General features: G+C 42.4%; 1 protein-coding gene across 6 annotated transcripts in view; it reads left to right on the forward strand.

Annotated features, from left to right (window-relative positions):
- Positions 1-23,231, forward strand: part of RPTOR (regulatory associated protein of MTOR complex 1) — a 112,977-nt gene that overhangs the window by 9,649 nt on the left and 80,097 nt on the right. For all 6 annotated transcript variants that reach the window (XM_015880020.3, XM_015880022.3, XM_015880023.3 and 3 more), the window contains exons 3-5: positions 1,159-1,241; positions 16,268-16,426; positions 19,122-19,268. In XM_015880020.3, coding sequence (XP_015735506.1) covers positions 1,159-1,241; positions 16,268-16,426; positions 19,122-19,268 — 389 coding nt within the window. The remainder of the gene's footprint in view (positions 1-1,158; positions 1,242-16,267; positions 16,427-19,121; positions 19,269-23,231) is intronic.

Genomic DNA, 23,231 nt, shown 5'->3' on the forward strand with positions numbered 1-23,231 from the left:
CAGCCATGGATGGTGTTGTGCAGGGCTGGTGCTGCTGGAGGCTCAGGGAGCTCAGCCTTGTCACCTTCAGCCTCCTTCACTGCCTGAGTTGGCAATGTTCGTTGCTCTGAAGGCCCTCCCAAGTCCACCAAACTGTTCAGCTCAATGGTATCTGCTTGAAACTTGCTTTAAATTTCAAGGGCGCTGTTATGGTTCAGAGTGCCGGAGATTACAGAGATACATGGAAATGAGTGCTGAAACTGCAAGGTCTGCAGAGAGGATTGAAGTGTTTGTTCTGTTCTGGTGGTGCTTCTGGAGCAGCAGCTGCAGCTAAGCTGAAGGAAGTGTGTATCTTAAAGCCTGAGCATAAAAACTGCTTGTGTTTGTTTTCTGTCTGGCAAAATGCAGACAATGTGTTACCTCAAGTTGTTTTGCATCAGGATAATGTATTTCAAATAAAATCCTTGCTTTAATGCATATAAGAGATTCTGCTTTCATCATACCTGTTTTTATTCTGAGGGTATGAGATAGAATATTCATAAAGATGATATTAAAAATGTCATCGATTCGGTGAATTGCTTTTAAAATAATTTGTATTAAATTTTCAGGTATTAGCTTCTAGATTTTTGGAAACTTGTTAAGTGTCAATTATATGGCCATGATTTCTGAATGAAGCACATAAGCTGACATCTTACTCGCTCTGGATTGTAGTAATTACCTGGTGATAAAATTAACTTCTTAAAGTGGTTAAATATTTGATGATTTTTTTCTTGATAAATGCAAAGTCGTGCTTCATTTACTACCTTCGCTTCCTGCTTCAGACGCTACACACCATTTGTGATACTTATATAAACTGTTTCGATTTTGGTCATTATTTACTACAGAAACCTCCTGTCAATATTAACAGCAACAAGTGTTAAGCCTCGCTTCTCTTTCAAAACAGTTGTATTGATTACCTTTGTGAGGCCTTCTTCCACATTAGATAGGCTCTAGTGGTTTTTAATTGGTATTTGAATGAAGAATTTGGGTCTCCCAGGTTATAGATCCAAATTTTACAAAACCATAGCATGGATTTGCTAGAGGCTTAAATGCATATAGAAGTGGAAATGATTTTGTCCTCTTGACAAGCTGAGTGATTTAACCGTGGTCAAAAAGACTCGTTTGCATTTTATTTCCTAGATCCTCTGTCCATGGGTCCTCAGAAAGCTCTGGAAACCATTGGTGCGAATTTGCAGAAGCAGTATGAAAACTGGCAGCCAAGGGTAAGTATTCCTGGGCTTTCCCCTGTGAGCTGCAGGCGTGGTGCTTCTCCAGGGCTGCTGCTCAGCTCTTATTGAATCCAAGCACCATACCTGTTACAGAGCACGGTATCTGGCAGCAGTGGTTGCTGCAATCATCCATCCATGTGAATAAATTCTCACAGTCTGCCAAACTATCCAGTTCTCAAGCTGGTGTCTCTCTTGGCTGGTGCTTAATTCAATCATGTCTGGGATATTTGTTTTAAGTACTGTGTTCTACAGCTGAATTCTAAATTCTCCCGTCTTTATTTTTGAGATGTTCTCTGATCTTTCATTCTGAGTTTGTGGTTCCCTCTGTAATAAAAATGTGTGTTTGCCCTCAGCTACTTCAGAAGTGTGTGTCCCAGTGCTCATCAGTGCTGTTCTGAACTTGGTGATTGGAAGAAGTCAATGTGGTGCAGTTAGTAGTGGAGGAAAGCTTTTGGTTTTGGTGACTTCAAAGCTTTGTTAATGTCTAATTCAAACTAGATAGGGGTTGGTATAGTTTGTATATAAGCTTTCGTAGGATGTGGGTTTAAGTTTTTGAAAGTGAGTGTTCTGAATAGCAACATAAAGAGGAAGTTGAAGGTGGCATTGCTGGCTTTTAGGGGAAATGTGTTGCTTCTGGGTGCTTCAGAGTGCATGGTTTTGTGCCTCTCTGTAAATAAACTGCTCGGAGGTCACCAGAAGGAAGTGTTATGTCTGTAGCATGCTTCAATTGAATACAGGAATCAAGCTGTAGCATCATGCTCACAATTAATATTCCCCAGTACATTTGTGTCCTTATCTGTATGCTGTAGGCAGTCTGGGTCAGAATATTCCTCTTCAAACTATCTCTGCTATTGACTACTAAAGCATGAACTTATGATTATAAACAAATAACGTGCAACCCAAACAGAAATAATAACTCAATTGAATGAGCTTGCCTGTAGATTTGCCTTTTCCCTTATGGAGCAGCACTAATTCTAAGGTCTTCATTTTAAGGAGGTATGGATAAGGGGACCCTGTTGTATTTCTCCTTGTTTTCTTTCCCCATGTTTCCCTTTCCTTCATAAAGGACCAATACTTGCGGATAAAAGACAAATGACTTTGACATTATCTTTGCAGTAGTAAACAGTTTTTACCTTTGCTGGGCAATGGGAATGTTTTTCACCAGAAAGGGTGGTTGTGCTATGTGTGGTTTTGAATAGATGCTGGATGGTTCTTCACTGGATGCATTGAGTCCCTCCTCAGCTTTTGGACTCAAACATAATGGAATAACTATAGATTCCGAGAAGTATGAACACAAATAAGTGTAGTATGGGTTCTTCACCTCTTACCTGTGTTGGATACTTCTCTGCCCCCTTATTCAGGGGTGTGCAAGTAGAACTGGGTTTATCTTTCATTAGCAGTTTGTTACCTGGGGGAGATCTACTGTATTAAGCAGTGAAATGTTTCCATTAGCAAATCTTTGGGTAATTTGCTACAAAACACTTCAAATGTGAATATCCAGTGGGTATGCTTTTTTCCTGAAGTGTTTTTGGTGTTTGTGCAAGAACGGCTACTCTTGAAGTATATATGATGCGTTTAAGGCAGGAGAATTTCCTTTTGCATTCTTCCTTATGGAGCATTGGCAATTTATTTTAAATTTCTCTCTGCCAGCTCAGAGATTTGGCAGCAAACACAAACAGCATCTGAAAACAAATAGGAAGAGTAAAACATCTCGATGCGAAGGTGACAACAAAGCTCTCTCTGCTTCTTAGCACCACAGTCCATATTAGTGAGGAAGGAGGGCCAGGCGCCTGGAAGCAGCAGGTACACGCTGTGTGGGCTGAGCTCACGCTGCCTCGTAGAGTTTGCACAAAACACGAGGCAATTACCCAGCTCGGATGTTTGTGTGCAAGGTGCCTGTTCCTTAAGAGTAAATCACAGCCTTTTGAAACATTGCAAAGCTAAACACGTACTGTTTTATTGCACTCTACAGGGCTCTTGAGTTTTCTGCAGTAATAAAGAGAAGTTGATGTGCCATCTGCAATAAAACAATAGGAACATTATTGAATTTCCTAGACCTTTCATATAAATACTAATACAGCTAGTTTTGTCTATTTCTCAGTGTTTTGGAATGGCAGAAGAATTGATGGGAAGAAGACAATTCTGGGAAAACTAGGTGTGTTACTGGTTTGTTACTGTGGCTCCTTAAGCCAGGAAGTGGCTGTCATCGATATCTTACTGTGAATGCACAAATAGTGCTAACTGCTGGTAAATGGATCGTGTCAGTCCTTCCAGGACTGTTTCTATAATAGATGTTGTCTGAGAAGTCCTCTAACATCGCTGCCAGTGCAGCCCTTGTCTGCTTGTAACTGCAAGATGTTGTTCGAATAAATGCCCGTACTTGTTACATACAAATAATTCAGGTGGAAAAGCCTTAAAAGGGACAAGGATGAAAAAAGTCTTTGTTTCTGGGAGCTCCCGGGCTGCACAGCTGATGCATATTTCCCTTCAGGTCTTATCGAGCCCCTTTCTAAATAATTTATCAGCTTGCCGTGGCTTGAAGTATTTCTGCTGATTATATTTAAGACTTTGCTTTATTGTTGTGTAGCTACATAAATTTGTGTGCTGCAGGAGTAAAAAAAACCACTACAGACATTCTTTCATCAGCAAAATACTGCAGTTAAACAATGCTCAGTCATCTCACTGTGATTCTCAGATGAAGGTTTGAACGGGGGAAGGAAGTAGCAGATGACAAAGATGCAGACACACGGCGAAGAATTCATCTCTGCAGAATGTTTCTGAACAAGTCAGAGCTCTTGCAATTCAGTGTGGAGGTAATTCAGGTGCCAGTAAATGACTGGAAAGTAAAATAGATGGCCCTTCTGTATTGCCATGTGCCAGAGGTTTTGATTTCTGCTGGGCACTGAAGGGGTTAAACGTGAGGGTAATCTGGAAAGCAGGCTCAATTACAGGGGATAAAGGGGGTTGCTTAAGCAGCTGAGAATGAAAGGAGGAAAAGACAGTGAAAGTGAAGAGCTGGGACCCCATAGTGCAGCTCTGGGAAAGCGTCCTTGTGATGGCTGTGCTTGGGGGTATCTGCAGCCTGCTGGGGAGGCTGGAGGAGCTGGGCAGAAGCAGGGCACTGGTTATGGGACTTATGTTCCAGTCTGGAGCCTGCAGCATCAGGAGAGTGGCTGTGATAAAGGAGAGCCCTTAGCTGGGATAATGCGTTGTGTCACTTTAATTGCCTGCAATAAAGTACTTGTGAAGTTTCTTTTGGAGATTTGTTTGCTCAATGTTTAGATAAGAAATTGATCGGGTTGGAATGGTACTCCTCTGCTTCTGGTTTCCTTCTGTTACCCTTTGCAGAATGCTGCCTGTGTCAGGTGCAGCATAGCAGTGAATGACTTAGGAGCAGTTCGCTAGTGCTGGCAGTGAGAAATGAGTGTTTTCCACATTGTTTGTTTACGGCTTTACTTTTGGCAACGTTGCAAGTTACACCATTCAAAAGGAAGGAACTTTCCTTAGTTAAAAGTCAACAGTGTTTGTTTGCAAATAGAAAAAACAAACTGAATTGAGAGTGCTGCTGCAGTGAGATGCTTTGTGATGAGTAGCTAATGTGGATCTTCAGGAGCAGAAGCGGCTGTTGCATAAGTCCCAGTTCACATCCATTTATCAGCACTTGCAGAACTCGAGTTGTAATATTATGCTGTAATATTGTACAGAGGACAGAGAGGAGGAGGGTGCAGTTCAGCACTGTGCTGCTGCCTTGCACAGAGCCTGAGCAGCGCTTGGAGGGAGCGTGCTTTTCTGTGCTCCCTGGGCTGCAGCTCAGAGCCAGGCTGTGGTGCTTCTATACGAAAGCACCAGTTGCCCCTTGTCAAATATGAGGTTGACCTGTGATTTCTGGCTTCATTCTTAGATGCCAGACATTAGTTGTTGTTTTTTTTTTTCCCCTGCTTGTAATGGACACCTCATTTCTTGGCTTCTGGCTTCCAAAGAAGTGAGTTTCCTTGGTTTCCATTCCTGTGTATTCACCTTCACATGAGAACAGGGCTGTGTAGCCCAAGGCAGAATTGTAGGTTGAATGATGCACGGTTCACATAATTCAGGATCGGGTATGGAGGAGCCTGGAGAATATGCTCATTAAATTTGCATGAAATTACAGCTATTTTTTTCTGTTCAGCTGTGGCTTCTGACCGCTTTCTTTATGTCAAAACTGCCCAGAAAGTTTTGCCTTTCTCTCATCATGGCTTATAATTTGATGCTCTTGTGATCTCTGCTAGTCCAAATGAATTCCAGTCACCCTCCTATACAAGACGCTTTTTGCATCTGATAGAAACTTTCCCAGTTCTACCACTGGCAAGTCAAAAAACTCCATGTTTGTGAGTTTCCTGGAAGAAAGCCACCTCAGAGATACTTGCCTTTCTCCATTGCTTGTGAGGTGCATTAACACCGGAGGCACAGGGCTTGCCTCATTTAAAATCAGCATTTTACATATCTGTAAAACCTTTCTTTTCCTGGGGGTTTTTGCCACGTGGGGGTCTTTGCTCAGCTAGTGGTAAGACAGCTGAGGAGCAGATGGTTGTGACTCCCATCGGTGTGCTTTGCTAAGGCTTAATTTCCTTTTAATGGCACTACAGCAGCACACAGGAGCTGTGCCCTGGAGGAGGGCTCTGAGGAGCTGGGCTTTAGTGCTGGGCCCTGTGAGATGTGCAGGTGAGCCAGTGAAGGTGCTGGGGCATGGAACCCTCTGAGCTGCTCTGAGATGCAGCTGACTGGATCTGGTGGGACCTTACTTTGGTGTGGAACCTCTGTTTCAAGCTGGAGGTCAAGTGTGCTGTGGAATTGGGGATTTTTACTTCGTCTGATAAATCACTTAATGGAGTGTGACAGGTTTGTACCTCTCAGAGATGTAACACAGTGAGATCTGTTGTTTGTTGTCTGTGCAGCATCTGTTCCTCAGTCACCTTCCTGTCCTTTTCAGGCCAGCAGCTCTGGGACTTCTCTACTTTCCCTGGTGACAAACAGCACCAGCAAAACCAAAGAACTGAAAACATTGCATCCCAAATAGTTTTATTCTCCCAACCACTTGCCTCAATAAAACAAAGGAAGGATCTGTCAGTTGCAGTATTGATTTTTCTGGTTCTTGTCTCTATTTTTCTTCTTTCCATTTCTTCTTTTTTGCAAAGACACTCATCTTCACTAATGCTGTATTTTAATTGTCTAAATGCATTTGTGTTAGTATTTCCTTATAGCTCCACCTGAATGGAACTCACTGGAGTGAAGAAGAAAAGAGAGATCAGGAAGGCAAGGCTAGAAATGCTTCTAGGAATCATTTTTAAAGGGGAGGGAGCAGGGTGGTTGAAAAGCAGATTCTGATATTTGTGAATTCCTGCATCCATAGCATCCTTAGTCACTGGGGCAATGCAAGTGATTGGTATGGGCACTGTCACACAGCAAATTTCCTTCTGTTCCTTCTGCAGCTCTCTTAGCAATGCTTGTATTAGAGTTGCTTACTGTGCAGACAGCAACGTATCTGAACTGCTTAGTCTGGCAGATCTAGGAATGTTTTAGTGTTTCCATCCCATTTAACTTATGTGGTTGTAGCCCTTCCTCACTCAGTTCAAAGAGGTGATGTGATAGAGGAAGAGCTGCTGCAACAGTCCTGTGTTGGGGTGGTAGAACACTGGCCTAAGGGAACTGAGAAAGTTGTTACTCATTTCCAGTAGGAACACCTTTCCCTTTTTAGTGCAGCAATAATAGAAATGTTACTTAAGCTGTGGCTGTATATCTTTTTTTTTTCATGTTGTTTTGAGACTCCTGGCAATATTTATGTCCAGTTGTGCTCAATTATGCAGGTTTTCAAATAATTTTTTCTCCTTTTTTTTCCCCCTTTCAATCTAATACCACATGGTGTGCGTTGCCTCTTGCAGCTTGCATCCACCAATGAACGATGGTCTCAGAGGAAATATCTCAGACAATGCAGAGAAATTACTTTATTTGGTGGCACATCTTCAAGGGAACAGTGACTCCTTCCTGATCAAACAAAGCTTCTTCCTTCTCCCTTCTGTTCTGCTTCCCAACAGGTTTGTCTTCATTTCAAAGGAAGTGCAGCCAAGAGAGATGATCATTTTAAGCCTCAACCTTCTTGTGCGTGTTTTCTGTTGTTGATGCTGTTGTTTCCCTCATTAGATATCTTTGGGCTTTGATACGGTTTCTGAGGTTTCATTCCTTGCATTGCTTCCCTCTGCCTAATTAATTGCTAAGTTGCTTGCTGCACATCAAAGGTTGAGCGTTTCCTAAAGAGTAACTAGTTAAGCATGAAAACTAATTGGACACATGACCTAATTATTGGTCTCTCTGTGAGTCATCCTTTGCCTTTATTTCTGTGGGATCTTTCTTTTAAAACAACAACAAATACTAATTGCTTCCGCGGAAGAAATATTACAGAGTTGCAAAAGGGAAAGTGGAAAGAAATGTGTTCTTGGTTTCCTTACCCTGGAGATGTAGGAGAGTGTATTTAGAGGGGGAAAAAAGGGAAAATCCCAACAACGTTGTGACCTTGTTTAACAAACCTCGGTGTAACTATGAGGACTACGTTTGCTGTTCTTGTTTCCCACCAGCCTCTTGGATTTGGCAGCTATTTCAGGCACTGTGAAACTTTGGTGTATCAATCCTTTGCTGTCTTGTTAAAGATCAACTGTCTTTAGCACAAGCTAGCTTTCATTTTCTTCTGGGAAAAAAAAAACACAAACGTCCCTCCTAGAAGAGGGGTCAACAAGTATAAGTGCCAAAAGCAATTATTCCTGTTCTTATTCCATGTGAGAAACTGTTGTGGCATCACAGTGAGTTTGGTGTTAGCCCTGTGCTGTTTTTGTAAAGTATCAGAGAAGAACAAGTAGTTCAGTCAGAAATTGGGAATGTAATTGATAGTGAATGGCACCTTCCTGTGTCTTGTGAATAATGTGAAGAAGGCTGGGGCACATCCTGGTAAGCAGAGATGCTGGAGAGGTCAGGCAGTTGGGCTAGGTGGTCTTTGGAGGTCCCTTCCAACTGAACTGTTCTTGTGGGGGGAAGAGGAAAAAGCCCAAGGTGGAAAGAATAGGTACAGGTATGGGCTGCTGTGAAGATGCGTGTTCTGAAGCTGTGAAGACAAAGCAGTTGCATTAAGTTGTTTAGGGATCTGAACTGTTAATGCATTACAGATCAGCAGTGATCTGGCATTCTGGAGCTAAGTCAACAAACTTGCAAAATCAAGTGAAGTGGGAAAACCCTCTGGGTCTTGCTGAAAGCTGCAAGCACTGCAGGCAGCAGTGACCTTGAAGGGGGGAGTTGGGCACTAAGTCTTGAAAGGTAAGTTTGAATCACAATGAAAAGGACTTTCAGCTTACAAGCAAACAAACTTCTTGCATTTTATTGTCAGTGATGCACTAATGTGACAGCTCAAGTTTGAAGAGCTCTCTGAAATTAGCAGGTTTTGGAGTCATTAAACTGCTCAGGCAGCTGCTGGATGCTGATCCCTGCCTCAGGTGTGCTGTGTGAGGGAGATCTGCCTCTCACCTGCTTTTCCTTCACTGTACCACCCAGCACCCGAGCTCCTCTTAGTTCTGAGATCCTTTATTTGACTCAGTGAATGTGCTTTTTCTTGTTTTACTTGCTATGGTCTTCTGTCAGTAAGATCCATTCTGATGCTGTGTGCTTCTTCTTTGTTTTGCTTTGTATTTCCTCACCAAAATGAGGCCAGAATTGGCAGAGAAGTAAGATTTTTGTGTGTTAAGAGTGCTTCCATACAACCATTGTACTCTTAACGTCTGCTTGTCGCAAGATGCAAAGAAAGACCTGATATTAGAAAGGCTTCTTGACAGAGATAAGCAGCTCTGCCTGCTCAAATCTGATTAACGTTTTTCTGTAATTACCACCCAGCCTCCGTGTGACCTATTTAAAAATACCTTGTCTTTGTGTTCGATGGGGAGGAGCATCCTGCAGGGCTGTGGCTCTGCCCAGTGCTCCTTTCCCATGCAGTGCCACTGGATGAGGATTCATCTCTGCAAACCTGGACACGAATAACACTTTACTGGGCACCTTATGCTGTGTTCTGCACAGAAAGCAGAGCTCTGTGCAAACTGGTGTTAAGAGAAAGCAGTTTGCATTTGTCTTCCTGCTCACATCTCTAAGGCAGAATGAGAAAAGCCTGAAGTACTATAATTTCACTCTTACTAATTTAAAAGCATAGACCTCTGAATGTTTGGTTTTCTTTTCCCTCTCCTGACCCATTAGGATGTTCCTTAATTTGAATGCCACTTTGTGAAACAATTGTTTTTATTTAATTGGAGGACTTGAAAAATCTAGCTAATTATTTAGCATAGATATCAGCTCCTATCCTGGTTTCACTCTAGGCTGAGTAGTATGTCCTGCTGAGGAGCTGCACGTGGGCCAGTGTATGGAGCCAGCAGTCTGAGGCTTCACTTCCACATCAGGCTGTGGTCCTGCAGCCGCAGTCAGGTCCTGCCCGAGCTCTCCATTTGTATTTAACAGGAAGACACAGAGCCTGAAACATTAAAGAGCTCTTAAAATAGATGTTATAAAGAAGGAATAGCACTAAAATGACACCGTCGCTGAGGAGCCGTGTTGACTAAGTCGGTTTTAAAGATGTGTCCTGGTCTGTACTTAAAATCCTGTTAGTGTATTTTGTGATGTGACCTGTCAGAGCCGTCAAACTACCATCAGACTGAGGAAAGGGATCTGGTATTGAAAAGCAATGAAGTTCTTTTACCCATTTCTGTTGTTTATTTACATAGGTACCTCAAAATGTTTATTTTACCTCAATATGTTTATATTAGGGAGGTCTCCTTACAATACAGTATGGGCTGATGGGTGAAATTTCAGTATATCCCAGTACAGCCCTGTAGCACACAGCATCTCATGGTTGCTGAGGAACACAACTGTCTCCCAAATCTGCTGCAGCAGATGTTCGAGGTCAGTACTCCGGGTTTTTGTCTTCCCTGTCAACATCGGTTCCTCTTAACAGGCCACTCAAAGGTATTTTTGGGGAAGTGTTGTTGAATACCGAATCCACACAGTGAGGATTAGGTACTTTAGAATTCATTTCACATTGGACTTAAAAGCAAGGTCAGAGACTCTGCAGAGGAAAGGTAAAGTCACTGTGCTGCTGACTACAGTCAGGTGAATAAATGTTCCACCCTTCCAGCTTAGCTCTAGTAATGCATTTTGTCCTGGACATCCAGCAAATTAAGCTGTTTAAGTGTTGGCTGCTTGTGAATATATTATCATGTAGGAGATGAGATGGGTTTTTGAAACGCAGCTGGATGCCTACGAGGAATTACCTACGACTTCCAAGAGTATTTCTTGTGTTTGGTTTAGATCATAAAGAAGCATCCATAAGTAGAAGTATTTCTTTATTGTAATTAGTATTTTTTCAAGCTCTTGGTAAATGACAATCAGATGTTTTGCATTGCCTGGACAGAGTTTGCCTAACAGTTTGAAGCATGCTTATAGCTGCAGCCTTCTTGGGCTGTTGGTGCAAAAATAAGAATGTTTTTGTACACTTCACAGTTTGTCTACTTTTTTGATGTGTTTCCAAAGCCCGTGTAATTTCAGGATCCTAAATCTTTCTTTGATGTGAGGAAAAAAATGTGTTTTAGTAAGTATTAAAATCAAATGGCTGTAAATCACAGGGCTGGGATATTAATCACAGTTTTGAAGTAACCAAAGAGCAAAGTGCTTTCTCTAGGAATGAAGGATGTTGCTTCTCACTAAAGCAGCTCCAACATCAGAAGACCTGGAAGGAGGCCAGCGCGCTGTCGGGGAGAAGAACAAGTGTCGAAATTAAGAGATCACAAAGCTCATAGTAATGAAGTTAATTTTAAGGAAATTAATGAATGGAAAACAACTACGAGTGCAGGTTGTTGGGAGCATGAGCTGCTTGTTAGTGTGCTTGGAGAGAACTTGGGAACGAAACCCTTTGGGGAAGGGGACTTGGGGTAGGTTCCTTGGGGGTGGTGGGGATGCTCAGTGCTGGGGTTGAGCTTGGTGTGTTGTGATGCGATGTTGGTGTTACACGGTGCCAAACATCCCTTGCAGTGTCTCAGGGACCTCGCTCCTGCAGACAAGAAATGCTTCTCACCCTCCTGTCTGCTCTTAAGCAAGTCTTTGTACAGGGACTTCTCTGCAGATCCTGCGCTGTGCCCAGCAGTGAGCCAGGGCTGCCACCTGGCCGGCAGGTCTGTGCTGTGGGCATGTGGAGCACACGTGATGTGGATATACATAGCAGTTATTAGCTCTATTTCTGTCGGTGGCACAGAGAGTGGTTTTTCCTCAGGCTTATCTGCTGAAAAGGTATGCTGTCCTTATGAACACTTTTTCATGCAAATCTTTTAATAAGCCTTTAGAAAGGATGATGGTAACAAAGTGTTCCTGACCCATGGCTATAAAAGCTATTGCAGACTGGGGCTCATCTTGCCTTTTTTGGGGGGGTTCTCTAGAGCCACTTTGCTGTCCTGTGTTATGGATGTGCTGGTTACCACTGCAATATTCATACCCTAAAGCTGATGTCTAAAATGGTGCTGAAAGCTTACACAGATTGTGATGTTTTGAATTCATTACCTGGCATAGTGCACATATATTGAGATTGTCTTCATGATGAATAGGCTTTAAATGGTTAAAAAACAACAAAGGAGGTAATACTCCTTGTCTGTGGACTTTGTTTCTGTAATGGAGGTGCAGGTTGGCAGAGCTTTTATGCAAGCGCAGAAATCAGCCCAGAAAGCACAAGTGTGGAGATGTAGCTGTGCTATAGTTTGAGTAATCTCTGATGTTTTCACCTTAATTTATTGCCATGTAAACAGGCCCATTCTTGTTGCTGACCCTTTTCATTTTCTAAATGGCTATGTTATTCAGAATGCCTTTTTAATTATACTAACCCAAACACAGAAGCTGTAGCACTACTCTTTGAAGGAATTACGCTTTGGGAAGACCAGTGCCAATCTTTTTTCATTGTTTTAAATGCTTCCAGTGTGCTAAAAAATTAATGTTTTTCAAGAAGTGTCCATTATGCTGCCTTGCTGTGTGGTGTAACAGCCATGGAATGATCTGGCTGTGAGCTGCCTGACAGACACCAACCTGCTTTATGGCTAAGCCAGAGTTTGTTCCAGCCGCTCGGAGGACGTGTTGCATCGAGCTGACAGCTGCCCTATAAAGCGTGCAATCTGGATTAATTCAATTCTGCTTTTATCACTTTGCAAAAGAGCAAATCCACTGTTTGTGGTGGTTGTCATTAGCAGACCTTCAGCTATCGCAGGTGCTTTTTCAGACCCTGGGCTGGAGCTGCTGATCTTCCTCTGCCTGGAGCTGCTGCTGGATCCATCCTGCAGGGCCATTCCTCTGTGTGTGTGCTGAGGCTCAGCCCATGGAGGTAGGGGGGATGGAACTGGGCACAGCAGTGCTTCAGCAGTTCCCTTGTTGCTTCAGGACCCCCTGCTTTGTCCCTCTCTTCTATTTGGACCCCTCATTACAAGATGGACTTTGAGGTGCTGGGGCATGCCCAGAGAAGGTCTGGAGCACAGGTCTTATGGTGAGCAGCTAAGGGAGCTGGGATGGCTCAGTCTGGAGAAGAGGAGGCTCAGGGGAGAGCTCCCTGCAGCTCTCTGGCTGGGGGTTGTAACGAGGTGGGGGTCAGCCTTTGCTCCCATGTAATAGCAATAGGATGAGAGGGAATGGCCTTCCTCCCTCCAGCTGCTGGCCCCATTGCTCTTGCTCCTTGGTAACTTATTTCTTTGAAAGCCTTTCATAGTTCCCTTTCTCAAAGCTGGGCGTCGTTCCAAAAACATTCTCTTGCAATAATTAGATTGCTTTGATTCCTTTTAATTAAATCATGCTAAGTAGGCTGTCTGCGCGTGCGGCAAAGTCTCAGGTTTAATGCGTCTTTCTGCATTTGGAAACTGGGGTTCAGATTGGATCCAAATTGCAGAGCACAGCATCCCACTGTGTCCCCTTCTGCAGAGGTTCACCTTGAGCAGCACAGCTGCTGTGAGGAAGGAAGTGGGGAAGATTATTACAAATCAGCATAAGGAATAATTGGGCCATACTGAGAGAGGGTGTTGGATGCAGCGTAGGAAGTGCAGCGCTTGTGGAGGTTTGGGGGCAGCTGCTACACAAAGCCTTTAACACGGGTCATCTGATTTGTTTTCATCCCATTGAAAGTAAAAGGAAAACCTGTCATTAGGTAGTGGTTCCAAGGCAGAGCCATTCATTTAGGCACAAAATCCATAGAACCGTGGGAATGACTTTATGCAGCCAATAACTACTGACGTCTCCCAGTGGGATAGAAGTTGGTGAATTGGTTTTCTCTCTCCAGTCAGACTCATCCCGGGGCGGGTCCTGTTACCTCCTGCTGATCAGGGAACACAGCATTGTTTTATTTACCCTCTGAAAGATCTACATCCCCCTGAAACTGGTGGGGCAGTGGTGGGAAGAAGTGATGAGACAACACACTTTCATCACTCACAGATGCAATGTTGTAGTCAAAACAAATGCATGGAGCTGATGTGGGGATGGGATGTGCTGCCCTGCTCCTTGGTTCCAGGTGGGAGAGCTGCAGGAACCTCTCAGTACAGGAGATCTAAAAGGAAAATAGTTCTGTGTATTTTAATGATCTGGAGTCAGCTATTATTTATTCATTGATATTGATGGCTTTATAAGACGTTCTCAAGTTTTTACTATCCCAAACTCATTAATTAATGATAGTAACATCTTCTAATTAGAAGTGCTAAGCAGTAACTTGTTGTCCTTGCTTAGCAGCATTATATGAATGTGCATCCCGCTAAAGACAGTCTTTCATTTCCCATAGGAAAGTATCCTGCTGTCCTTAATCTGCAAGCATTTATAAAGCCTCTGCTGAACAAAAGATTAAAAGCATTGCAGGGAAAAAATAGGATTTTTTTTTGGTCTTTTTTCATGCAAACTGTAGTTTCTCCTTCAAGTTTGCTATTTAGCCTGTTTTGTCATAATATCTATAGCTATCTCTATCTATGTCTGTGTTGCAGGGAGAAAGCACTTCTGCCTTTTGTGTTACAGATGACTGTGGTTACAAATGGGAGCTCTCCAGGGCTGATGAATGCTGCTTTGGTCTCTGTTCTCCCACCTTCCCCTTTGAATTTGAAAGCTTTCCTTCTTGAAGGAGGGAGCAGGACTGCTGGCAGTAGGACTCAGCCTGTCTAGGAATGGGCATAGCTGCATTACTTTTAACACAGCACTAAGTAGGCAAAGTGTGCGATGGCTCAGCAGAATATTTGTTGGTGTGTATTCAGCCTTAGGTTATTGGGAAAACACCACTGTCTCAGAGGGCATCAAATGAAATAGTCAGCTGCCCCTCCACCCCACAGCTGGTATCCCCAGCCTCATCAGATCAACAGGCGCTGGACTTGTAATTACAGCACTTTCTCTCCTGGTATTTATTCCAAATCATTGAAAAAGGTCTTGAAAAGCCTTAAAAAAAAAAATAAAAAGAGAGATCATCCGGTCTACTGTGTTACCCAGATATCCATTTATTGTATCGTGCACCTGAGTGATGTGTAATAAACTGAAGCTGGGAAGCCCTGAGCTGACAGGTAGGTGATTGTCTGCTTATTTACAGGCTCCCTCCTCTCCTTTTCATTCCCCTCCACCCTGTGTTTCTCAGTGTGTAAATTATGTGTTTACAGTTGGGGTCTTTAGATCTACAGCCTTTAGTTTTAGGGTATGAATTCACTTCCATTAATTGCGAGCTGTATTTAATATTTATGCTAACAGGGCGTGAGGAGTGTTCCAATGAGCATGTTCTCCTTCAAAAAAGGGGAGCTGAAAAATTACCAACCACTCAGCTTATAGTGCCTGGTGAAGGTGCCAGCAGGCAGAGCGTGATTTAAGGTGCACGTTTTTGCACATCAGCACCTTGATAACAACACTGAAAGGGGAGAGAAAGACGTGATGGGCCGACCGTGCTAAGATTAATGCAGCCTCTTACCTTTACTTAGTGTGAAGTCCCCAGGAAGGATGAGTGTGTCAGATCACTGGCTCTTTCTTAGTATTTTTTTTTTCCATTTGCTTGCTTTGCTTCATGGCTGTAATCATGCAAATAATACCATTCATTCAATCCATCCTGCCTACTGGCTTGAGGTACTGCATATTAATTGAGCAGCGTGATATCTATTTTTCAAGCTGCACAGATAAGCAAAACATTTTTATATTAAATAAAGCTCTTCGTGCCTTTTCCTATGATATTTTTAAGACTTTCTTATCCTTGCGTGCTATAGAAGAAAGGTTAAAAAGCATTAACTTCTGAGACCTTGACTTATAAGCAGGCTTTCAACAGCGGGTTTGGTAGATGTGTGTGTACAATTGTCCTACTCTTAGACCTGGTGGTTCTTTATTTCAATACAGCAGTGTTTTTTAAGCCATTGTGATTCTGGATTCTCAGTCTCTCTGGAAGTTTGAAGAAGAGAGAGAGGTACAGGCTTTTATCTTTCAGAGGACAGCTGGAAGACTCGCTGTTATTATTTGGCCTTGCTTCAAGAAAATGCACGACAAACCAGCTTACTACATAGACATCTTGAACTTAGTTGAACGAAAATGTTTTGAAGTATTGGGTTCTTTTAACAGGCGTGCTTTTTTTTTTTTTCCCCTGAATGTAGAAATGTGCTATGAATCACAAGCTTGTTGAGTTAGGTGGTTAGGAACAATAACACGGCGTCCATTGCCAAGGCTGTGAGAGTGAGCCCAGGTGCTTCCAAAAGCAAGCTGAGGGCTCTTGTCCTCTTCTCACTTCTGTGGGAATATCAGGTTCATGTGTGGGTTGTTCTGTCAGCATGTATCCCCATACACCAAGTGGAGGGTTACCTTGTTGATATAGATGTCCTGTAAACATTTTGTCATCTTTTTCCAGTGTAGCAATGTATAGAAACACTTCTGTCTTAAATAGTTGCCTGCACCTTAACTAGACTTTTTATTAAGCATTTATGATTAATGACCCTGTATGTCCACAGGCCAGGTACAAGCAGAGCCTGGATCCAACAGTGGATGAGGTGAAGAAGCTGTGCACGTCCCTGCGGCGCAATGCCAAGGAGGAGCGGGTGCTGTTCCACTACAATGGGCATGGTGTGCCCAGGCCAACGGTGAATGGGGAGATCTGGGTCTTCAACAAGGTGAGAAGCAGTGCTAAAACAGCTGAATCTCCTTCATGGCTGTGTAAATGCTCGCGGTGCTCTGAGGGATGTGGTCAGTGGGTACGGTGGGATGAGTTGGGGTTGGACTTGGGGAACTTAGAGATCTTTTCCGACCTTAGTGATTCCATGAAAACTCAGCTAACTGAATAAGCATTGTTCAGATTGCATGAGGTTGATGGAGGAAGATGATAAATCATACAATTAGCTCTCGTTCCAGATTAGAGAGTACTAAGGAACCTGTTATTTTTTTGTGAAGGCTTGCCAATCCTGTTTAGCCGTGATTTGTACAGCAATGTAGATCCCATGCAACACCCTTCTGGTGATATCAGGTGTGATATAAATGCGATAGTAAAGCTATTTAGTGTTCTATTAAAGGTAACTGATTTAGAAGGGAGTCTTAGGAAAGTGTGAGGTACTGCTGGTAGCGGGGGAGTGCATCCAGCTGACACAGCTTGCAGGGATTCGCTCCTATTTTATTTCAGGAACATACTGAACTTCTTTTCTCATACTTCTCATGTATTATTTTTGTAATTGAATGAGCATTCAATAATAGCTTGAAAGAGCAAGGAGAGAAAGGCAGGGGAGAAAGTGCAAAAGGGCATCACTTTATTCTGGTGCATCTCTACTGGAGGCTCGATTAGTATTCTGACCACCATCCTAAATGATTATTTTGAAGCCGATTTTGGTGTTTAAGAACAAATAGCAGTGACCTTCTTCTTAATTAACAGCCAGTGGGTAATAAATAAGCCAGTAAGAATGCTGAGCAGAATGTGTTACACATGGAAGAAGAGGAAATTACTGCTCAATGAAGTTGTGTGCTGTGCCAAATGCTTTATTAAGAGCTTACTGGGTGTTTGCCAGTTTGCCTGCAGTTTCAGCTGGGGAATGTGGTGTGGGCTCCTCCGGTGATGAAGAGCTGAGGTCTTTTATGTATCTTACAGACTGCAGGAAAAGTACCTTAATCGTCATAAACATGGACAAGTAACAGTGAAACTTGGTAGTTTTTTTGCAGCATGTAACTGAATACTGACATTTTTTGGTAGAGAAGGAATTGGGACTAGAAGCTTTCATTGAAACAAAAGCATCAAGATGCAGTCATGTGCTTTTCATGCATCTGTTGTGGGCGTTGCTGAAGTAATAAGGACCGATGTTCTCTGGGTGGTTTTGCTCGCAGTGTAGTTTTAAGGAAAAAAAAAAAAGAATCAGAGACTGCAAACTTCAGATGAATTTATCACAGAGTTCTGGAGATCTCCTCTGAAAGACAGACCCCCCACAGTACACATGGAACATAAATCTGTGCTGGTTTGCAGTAGCACAGTATTGGTTAGAGCTGCTGTCCAATCTGAACAGCAGCATGTGTTATAAATTGAAAGTTAAAACAACATGTGTCCTGAAAATCTCATCAGTAATATCTGTCAGAACAGCTTTTCTTTGTGCAACTTACTGTGATTAGAATGTTTTTAAGCCCTTGGGGTGTCTTTAAGAAAGGTCTGTGCCACTATTAAGTTGTTCCTGTGTCATTCCATCCTGTAACAATTTGCCAAGCTCTTAACTCCCTAAAAATGTTGTAACAAAACAGTTTTTCCTATTAATTTTAATAGAACAATCAAAACTTTTGATGGATGGGCAAAACTGGATTTGGGAGTGACTTAGGATTTCCTACCTTATCTAACATATGGTCTTGAATCACTTCTGTCTTTATATACGCCGATGTGTCCTTGAAAATTTGATTTTTGTCAAAGTTTTATTACAGCTATTTTAAGTCTCTTGAATTTAAATGAGAGTTATGATCCCATCCATCATGCTGCTGATGTTAATAGGAGCATTGCAGCTTTTACTGTTGGTTTCGGGCAGAGCTCAGTGTGGTACCAACATGAGCAGGTTGCCCTCTGGCTGTGGATGGGCAGGGTTCTGCAGGCAGCCCCGCAGTACATCCAGCAGTGACTTTCTATGGGCTCAGATAGCAGAAATCTCCTTTGTATTATCAGTTCTGCTCCTGAGGTTGAGGTTTGACTCCTCATAGCTAATTTTAAGTCTGAGCTTTCATCCTCTGTTTCTCTATAAGGAGCTGTTGCCTCCAATTATTTCATTAGGGGAAGAGAAGGAACAAAATACTTCATGTTTGTAGAAACAGAAGTGTTGATACTTGACTTTGCTTTGTGGGTATTGATGCTATTGGGTAATCCTGAAAGTTGCACAGAAGCTGATAAAATCCTAAAGCATCTCATTAAACTAAGATGGGGTGGCTGCTGATGGGCTGCGTAGTCTTAATTATCAGTTCTGATTTATTGATGGAATCTTCAGTTTGGGATGATTGATGTTAAATTAAAGACATCTGGTTTACATCTTTGATCAGCACTGAAGAAACATGAGCTAAAATGGGGACTGTTAAATACTGGTTGGAAGTGTTAGTGTGTTTCAATGCACTCCTTGTAGTTTGAAGTTCAGTGTTTCCAACAATACCACAATGAAATCTGATTTGCTTTCTGTACTGAAGTTGGATTTGTAGTTTTTATAAGATGTTGGCTGATTTTGGTCTTGATTAACGTGTCCAGAGTTCAATCAAGGTTTTGTTTTGTGGGTTCAGAACTGAATTTTATTGTATTTTATTACCAATGGAAGTGCTGTTCCCTTTCTGCCTCTTTGTAACATCAGTGTTTCTTTCTCCTTTCAGAACTATACCCAGTATATTCCTCTGTCCATATACGACCTGCAGACTTGGATGGGCAGTCCTTCCATTTTCGTCTATGATTGCTCCAATGCTGGCCTTATTGTCAAGTCATTCAAACAATTTGCACTACAGAGGGAGCAAGAGCTGGAGGTGAGATCACAACCTGTTGCAGTGCTTTTTGTTTCTGTTTGTGCAGTCGGGTTAAGTTTAAGCTTGTTTTGCAATATGCAGCTGAAAAAGATGTTTAAAAACCGCACTGAAATCCAAATTAGTTTGCAAATGATTTTGCCACTCCAGTTTGTCTGGTTTGGTTTGCTATTCTATTAAAGTTTGAATAATTTTTAATACAAGTGCTAATTAAATGGCAATGTTAGTAGAATCAATTTGTGTACCCTAATGGTCTTTTCTGCTGAGCTAAATGCTGAAGTGAACTAGACATGTTTATTTTAGATTCAGGAGTGTAGTGTGTGGGTCTGTATTTGGATGCAGTTTGTGTTGTTGAGCCGAAGGTAAAATTGTGAAAGCAAATTAAATAAACCTGGTGCGCAGAGGGACCATCGCTGATGATTTTGGTTTCAAAGAACGCTTAAACTGGATGTGTTTTTAATGAAAAGCTGCCTTTCATTGCAAATATAATGACTAATGCATTTATTGAAGTAAATCTGAAATGTAGAGTGAAACGTAAGGAGGCAGGAGTCGTGCAGCAACCTGGGGTGGCAAAGTTTCCTGCTGCCAGATCCCCCTGCTTGCTTCAGCCTGCACAGAAAGCGCATTTTTGAACATTAACTTCTTGTACTCTTGTTATTCAAAGAAATGGAATAAAAAAGGTCTTCAAGGAAGTCTATTAGTTAGCGGGACAACTGACTGCAACAAGTAGAACTGTCAGTTGATACTAACGTGAGCCCTGGATCTAATTCCTTTCATTCCAAATGCCAGTTTTTGAAGATGCTTTTGTGATTATTTTTGGCAAGTAGAAACACACCCAATAACAGACATCAGCCTGACAGCTTTGGACATGGAGATCTTTCCAGCTTTCTTGCCCTTTTCGATCAGCGACTTTGCAGTACTTCCAAAGTCTGTGGCTTGGGAAGAATATAAAACTGCAGGTATGGGTCAGTATTGGTAATAGATGCCTTTTTGAAAACTACAATCTTTTTAAGTCAAGGCAAATGTCTGGTGGTCATATTGTGCTCTCCTTTTTCAAGTGATTTTTCTTTTACTTTTTTATCAGCCTACAACTTTTATTGAATCTCCTACAGTGGTTTTGTTTGTAAAACAAGCCCTTAGGAATTTTTCTTGTGTTTCCTCACTCTATTCCTAAGCAGGTTTAAAAGGACCCAACCTCACTCTCTCCCTTTCCCTGCTCTCTCTATGAGACTCTTCTCCTTGGCTCTTGTGGGGCTCTGCAATGATCCTGCTTGTCTCCAAGTTCATGAAAAGCAAAGTGAAGCTGGAACTGGTGCTCAGAGGGGCTGCTGGGGTGATCAAGATAATTGTTAGCCCATCTTACCGAAAGGAGATTAGAGGAGCTTGATGTTTTCTTAATCAGATAGAGTGAAGGCTGAGGGAAGATGTGGCTGTGTGTATAAATTCCTTGAAGGATAAGCTTATGGGAGGAGAAGTATTCATGGGATAATGTTGACACAAGAGCAATTAGTTATATAGATGTCTATGAATAAATCTAGTCTACAAGTGGGTAGATTTAGAAAATCCAAAGAATAAGGTTCTAGAACAACTTGCTGGCTGGGAAAATGGAAGTCAGCTGTTTCTCCATATGTAATTTGATGTGTCTGAGAACATCCACGATGTGAGATGGATGCTGGAGGTTACAGGAGGCTGTGCCTGCAGACGCTGCTGGTGGAGATTCTGGTATCTCAGTGTTTTGCAAACTGACACAATCAAACCTCTTACTGTTGGGAATGCTGTGTCGGGTTGTATTATCTGTATGGCTTGGGTGTGCTGTGTGTATGTAGCTTTCACCGATTTCTGAATGTTTCCGGGTTTTCACACAGTGTGAAAGCCATAGTAAGCTACTGCAGTGGGCGACTATTAGTTATAAAGTTAGTATTCTGTAGTCACAGCTAATATGCAGTTTTAAAGATACCGATAACAGTGCGTTTCTTCTTAATATGCCTTCCATATTAAGAAGATATCTTCCATTAGATATCTAGAAATTAGTTGGTGAAGTTAATTAAGGAGAGAAAATACTATGAAGCATAGAGAGGGTGAGGAAGGGATTACATGCCATAAACTGCAGTAGATGGATGATCATTTGGTGCAAGCTACCAACTAAGAAATTGAATTTTCAGATTAAACGCACACTATAGCCTGTGGTTTTCATTAAATGCTGTGTGTCATACTTAAAACAATCAGAATTCATCTTTTTTCCCATTATTCTTATAAGTTTTCTGTGGTATTAAGTATGGTCAAGCAATCTTTAAATGCATTTGAGAGAGAGGCAGACAAACCGAATGTCAGTGACTTTCCAAGCAGATATGGAGGCTTCACTTTGTGCAAGGTGAATGTTTTTATCTGCGGCGTTACAGCATTGATCAGTGAGGGCTGGGATGTGGTCTCTTACCACAGACTCAGATTCAACCATAAGGATCCCTTCTCAGTGGCCAGGTGTCATCAGATCTTACATATCTCTACCAGAACCGTAAGAATTAATTACAACATAGAGGTATGCTTGCAATTCCATTCTATTTACTTCATGTCTGTAGAATATAAAGCTTTTTTAACTCTTTCTTAATGTGAAATCTAAATCGTATTCTGTCTTTAAAGGGTAGAGGTACAAAAAGGAATAACTGGTGAGTGATGGGAAAGCAGTTAATGCTTCTCTAAGATACCTGAGGAATGATAACATTGTACCACGCTGTACTGTGTTGTCTCCTTTATAGAGCTGCCTCCAAAATAGCCCTTGAATAGTAATTGTAAAAAATGCCTTTCGTTAATAAATAATATATTGCTGAACTGTGTGAGTAAAGGGCTGTATGGGTAGAAAGAAGCGCATCGGATTCAGTAAGATGGTGATGATCACTTTGTGTACCGGAGGCAGGAGTCTGTCATGTCCTATCCTGGCAGACACATCACAATTGGAATTATGTTTTATCTTCAGCAAGACTGCTTCTCTGAGGGAGGCAGGGAGGAAAGGCAGAAGACATAGCTCAGGGTTGGTCCCTAAGGCACCAAAGCCAGCTGCAGGCAGCACCCAGCCATCAAGCACTGTGGCCTGGATATGGTGGTGTAGGAACAAGTGTGATATATCAGTTTAGCAGTTGATTTTTGCAGTTGACTCTGCCTTTGCTGGGGGAAGAGAGGGGGAGAGCACAGGGGAAGGATTGTCCTAATATTTGTAACAGGTTGCTGTTGTGGGTTTGTTTTGTTTTTTTTCCCAAAAGATATTTTTCAGAGCTGGAAACTGACCCCAGCTTTTGGAAACAGGAGTTCCTGCTGTTGCTTTCCTGCTTGATGTCCTGTTTGGCACTGCTGAGCACTGTGGCAGGGATGCTGGCTGCAAGGAGGTGCCGGGGCTGGCAGGACTGACCTCGTGCTGCTGTCAGGAAGCAGCAGGGGAATGGTTCCTGCAGGGCTGGCAGTAACCTAGTTAGAAAACACCTTGCATATGCCTGCTCTCATGCTTGCTTATAAGATATAATGGAAGTGAAGGCAATGGATGCTTTTAATCATCTCATTAGCTAGCTCTGATGGTTCTGTGAGTGCGTATAAGTACAGTGTAATTCAAGAAAATTAAGCAGGCGTTTTAAGTGTGCTGTGCTAACAATGATACAACAGTAGGTTGGATATCTCTGATTAATTTTCTGTGTAATTGTGACATTGTGTTTCCTCTGACTCATAATTATTCCACACAGAAGAGATCTGTAGTCTTAAGGCCACGTTTGAGACATACAGAAACGAAGGTTGAACAGTGTCTTCTGGATGTGTGCTTTGCTGCAAGAGGTGCAGCGTTTTGGTTTTCAGATGTATTGTTTGAGTTCCTGGCAGTGTGGCTTAGAGCTGTGTGCCAGCTTGTTTTGCTCCTACCTGGCTGGGAGCTCAGTGTTGCAGTGGCAGTGCCTGTGATTCTCCCCTCCAGCAGCACGTGTAGCCCTG

Source organism: Coturnix japonica, chromosome 23, assembly GCF_054131305.1.
Source record: "Coturnix japonica strain WE chromosome 23, WE-NBRP24, whole genome shotgun sequence".
Lineage (NCBI taxonomy): Eukaryota > Metazoa > Chordata > Aves > Galliformes > Phasianidae > Coturnix > Coturnix japonica.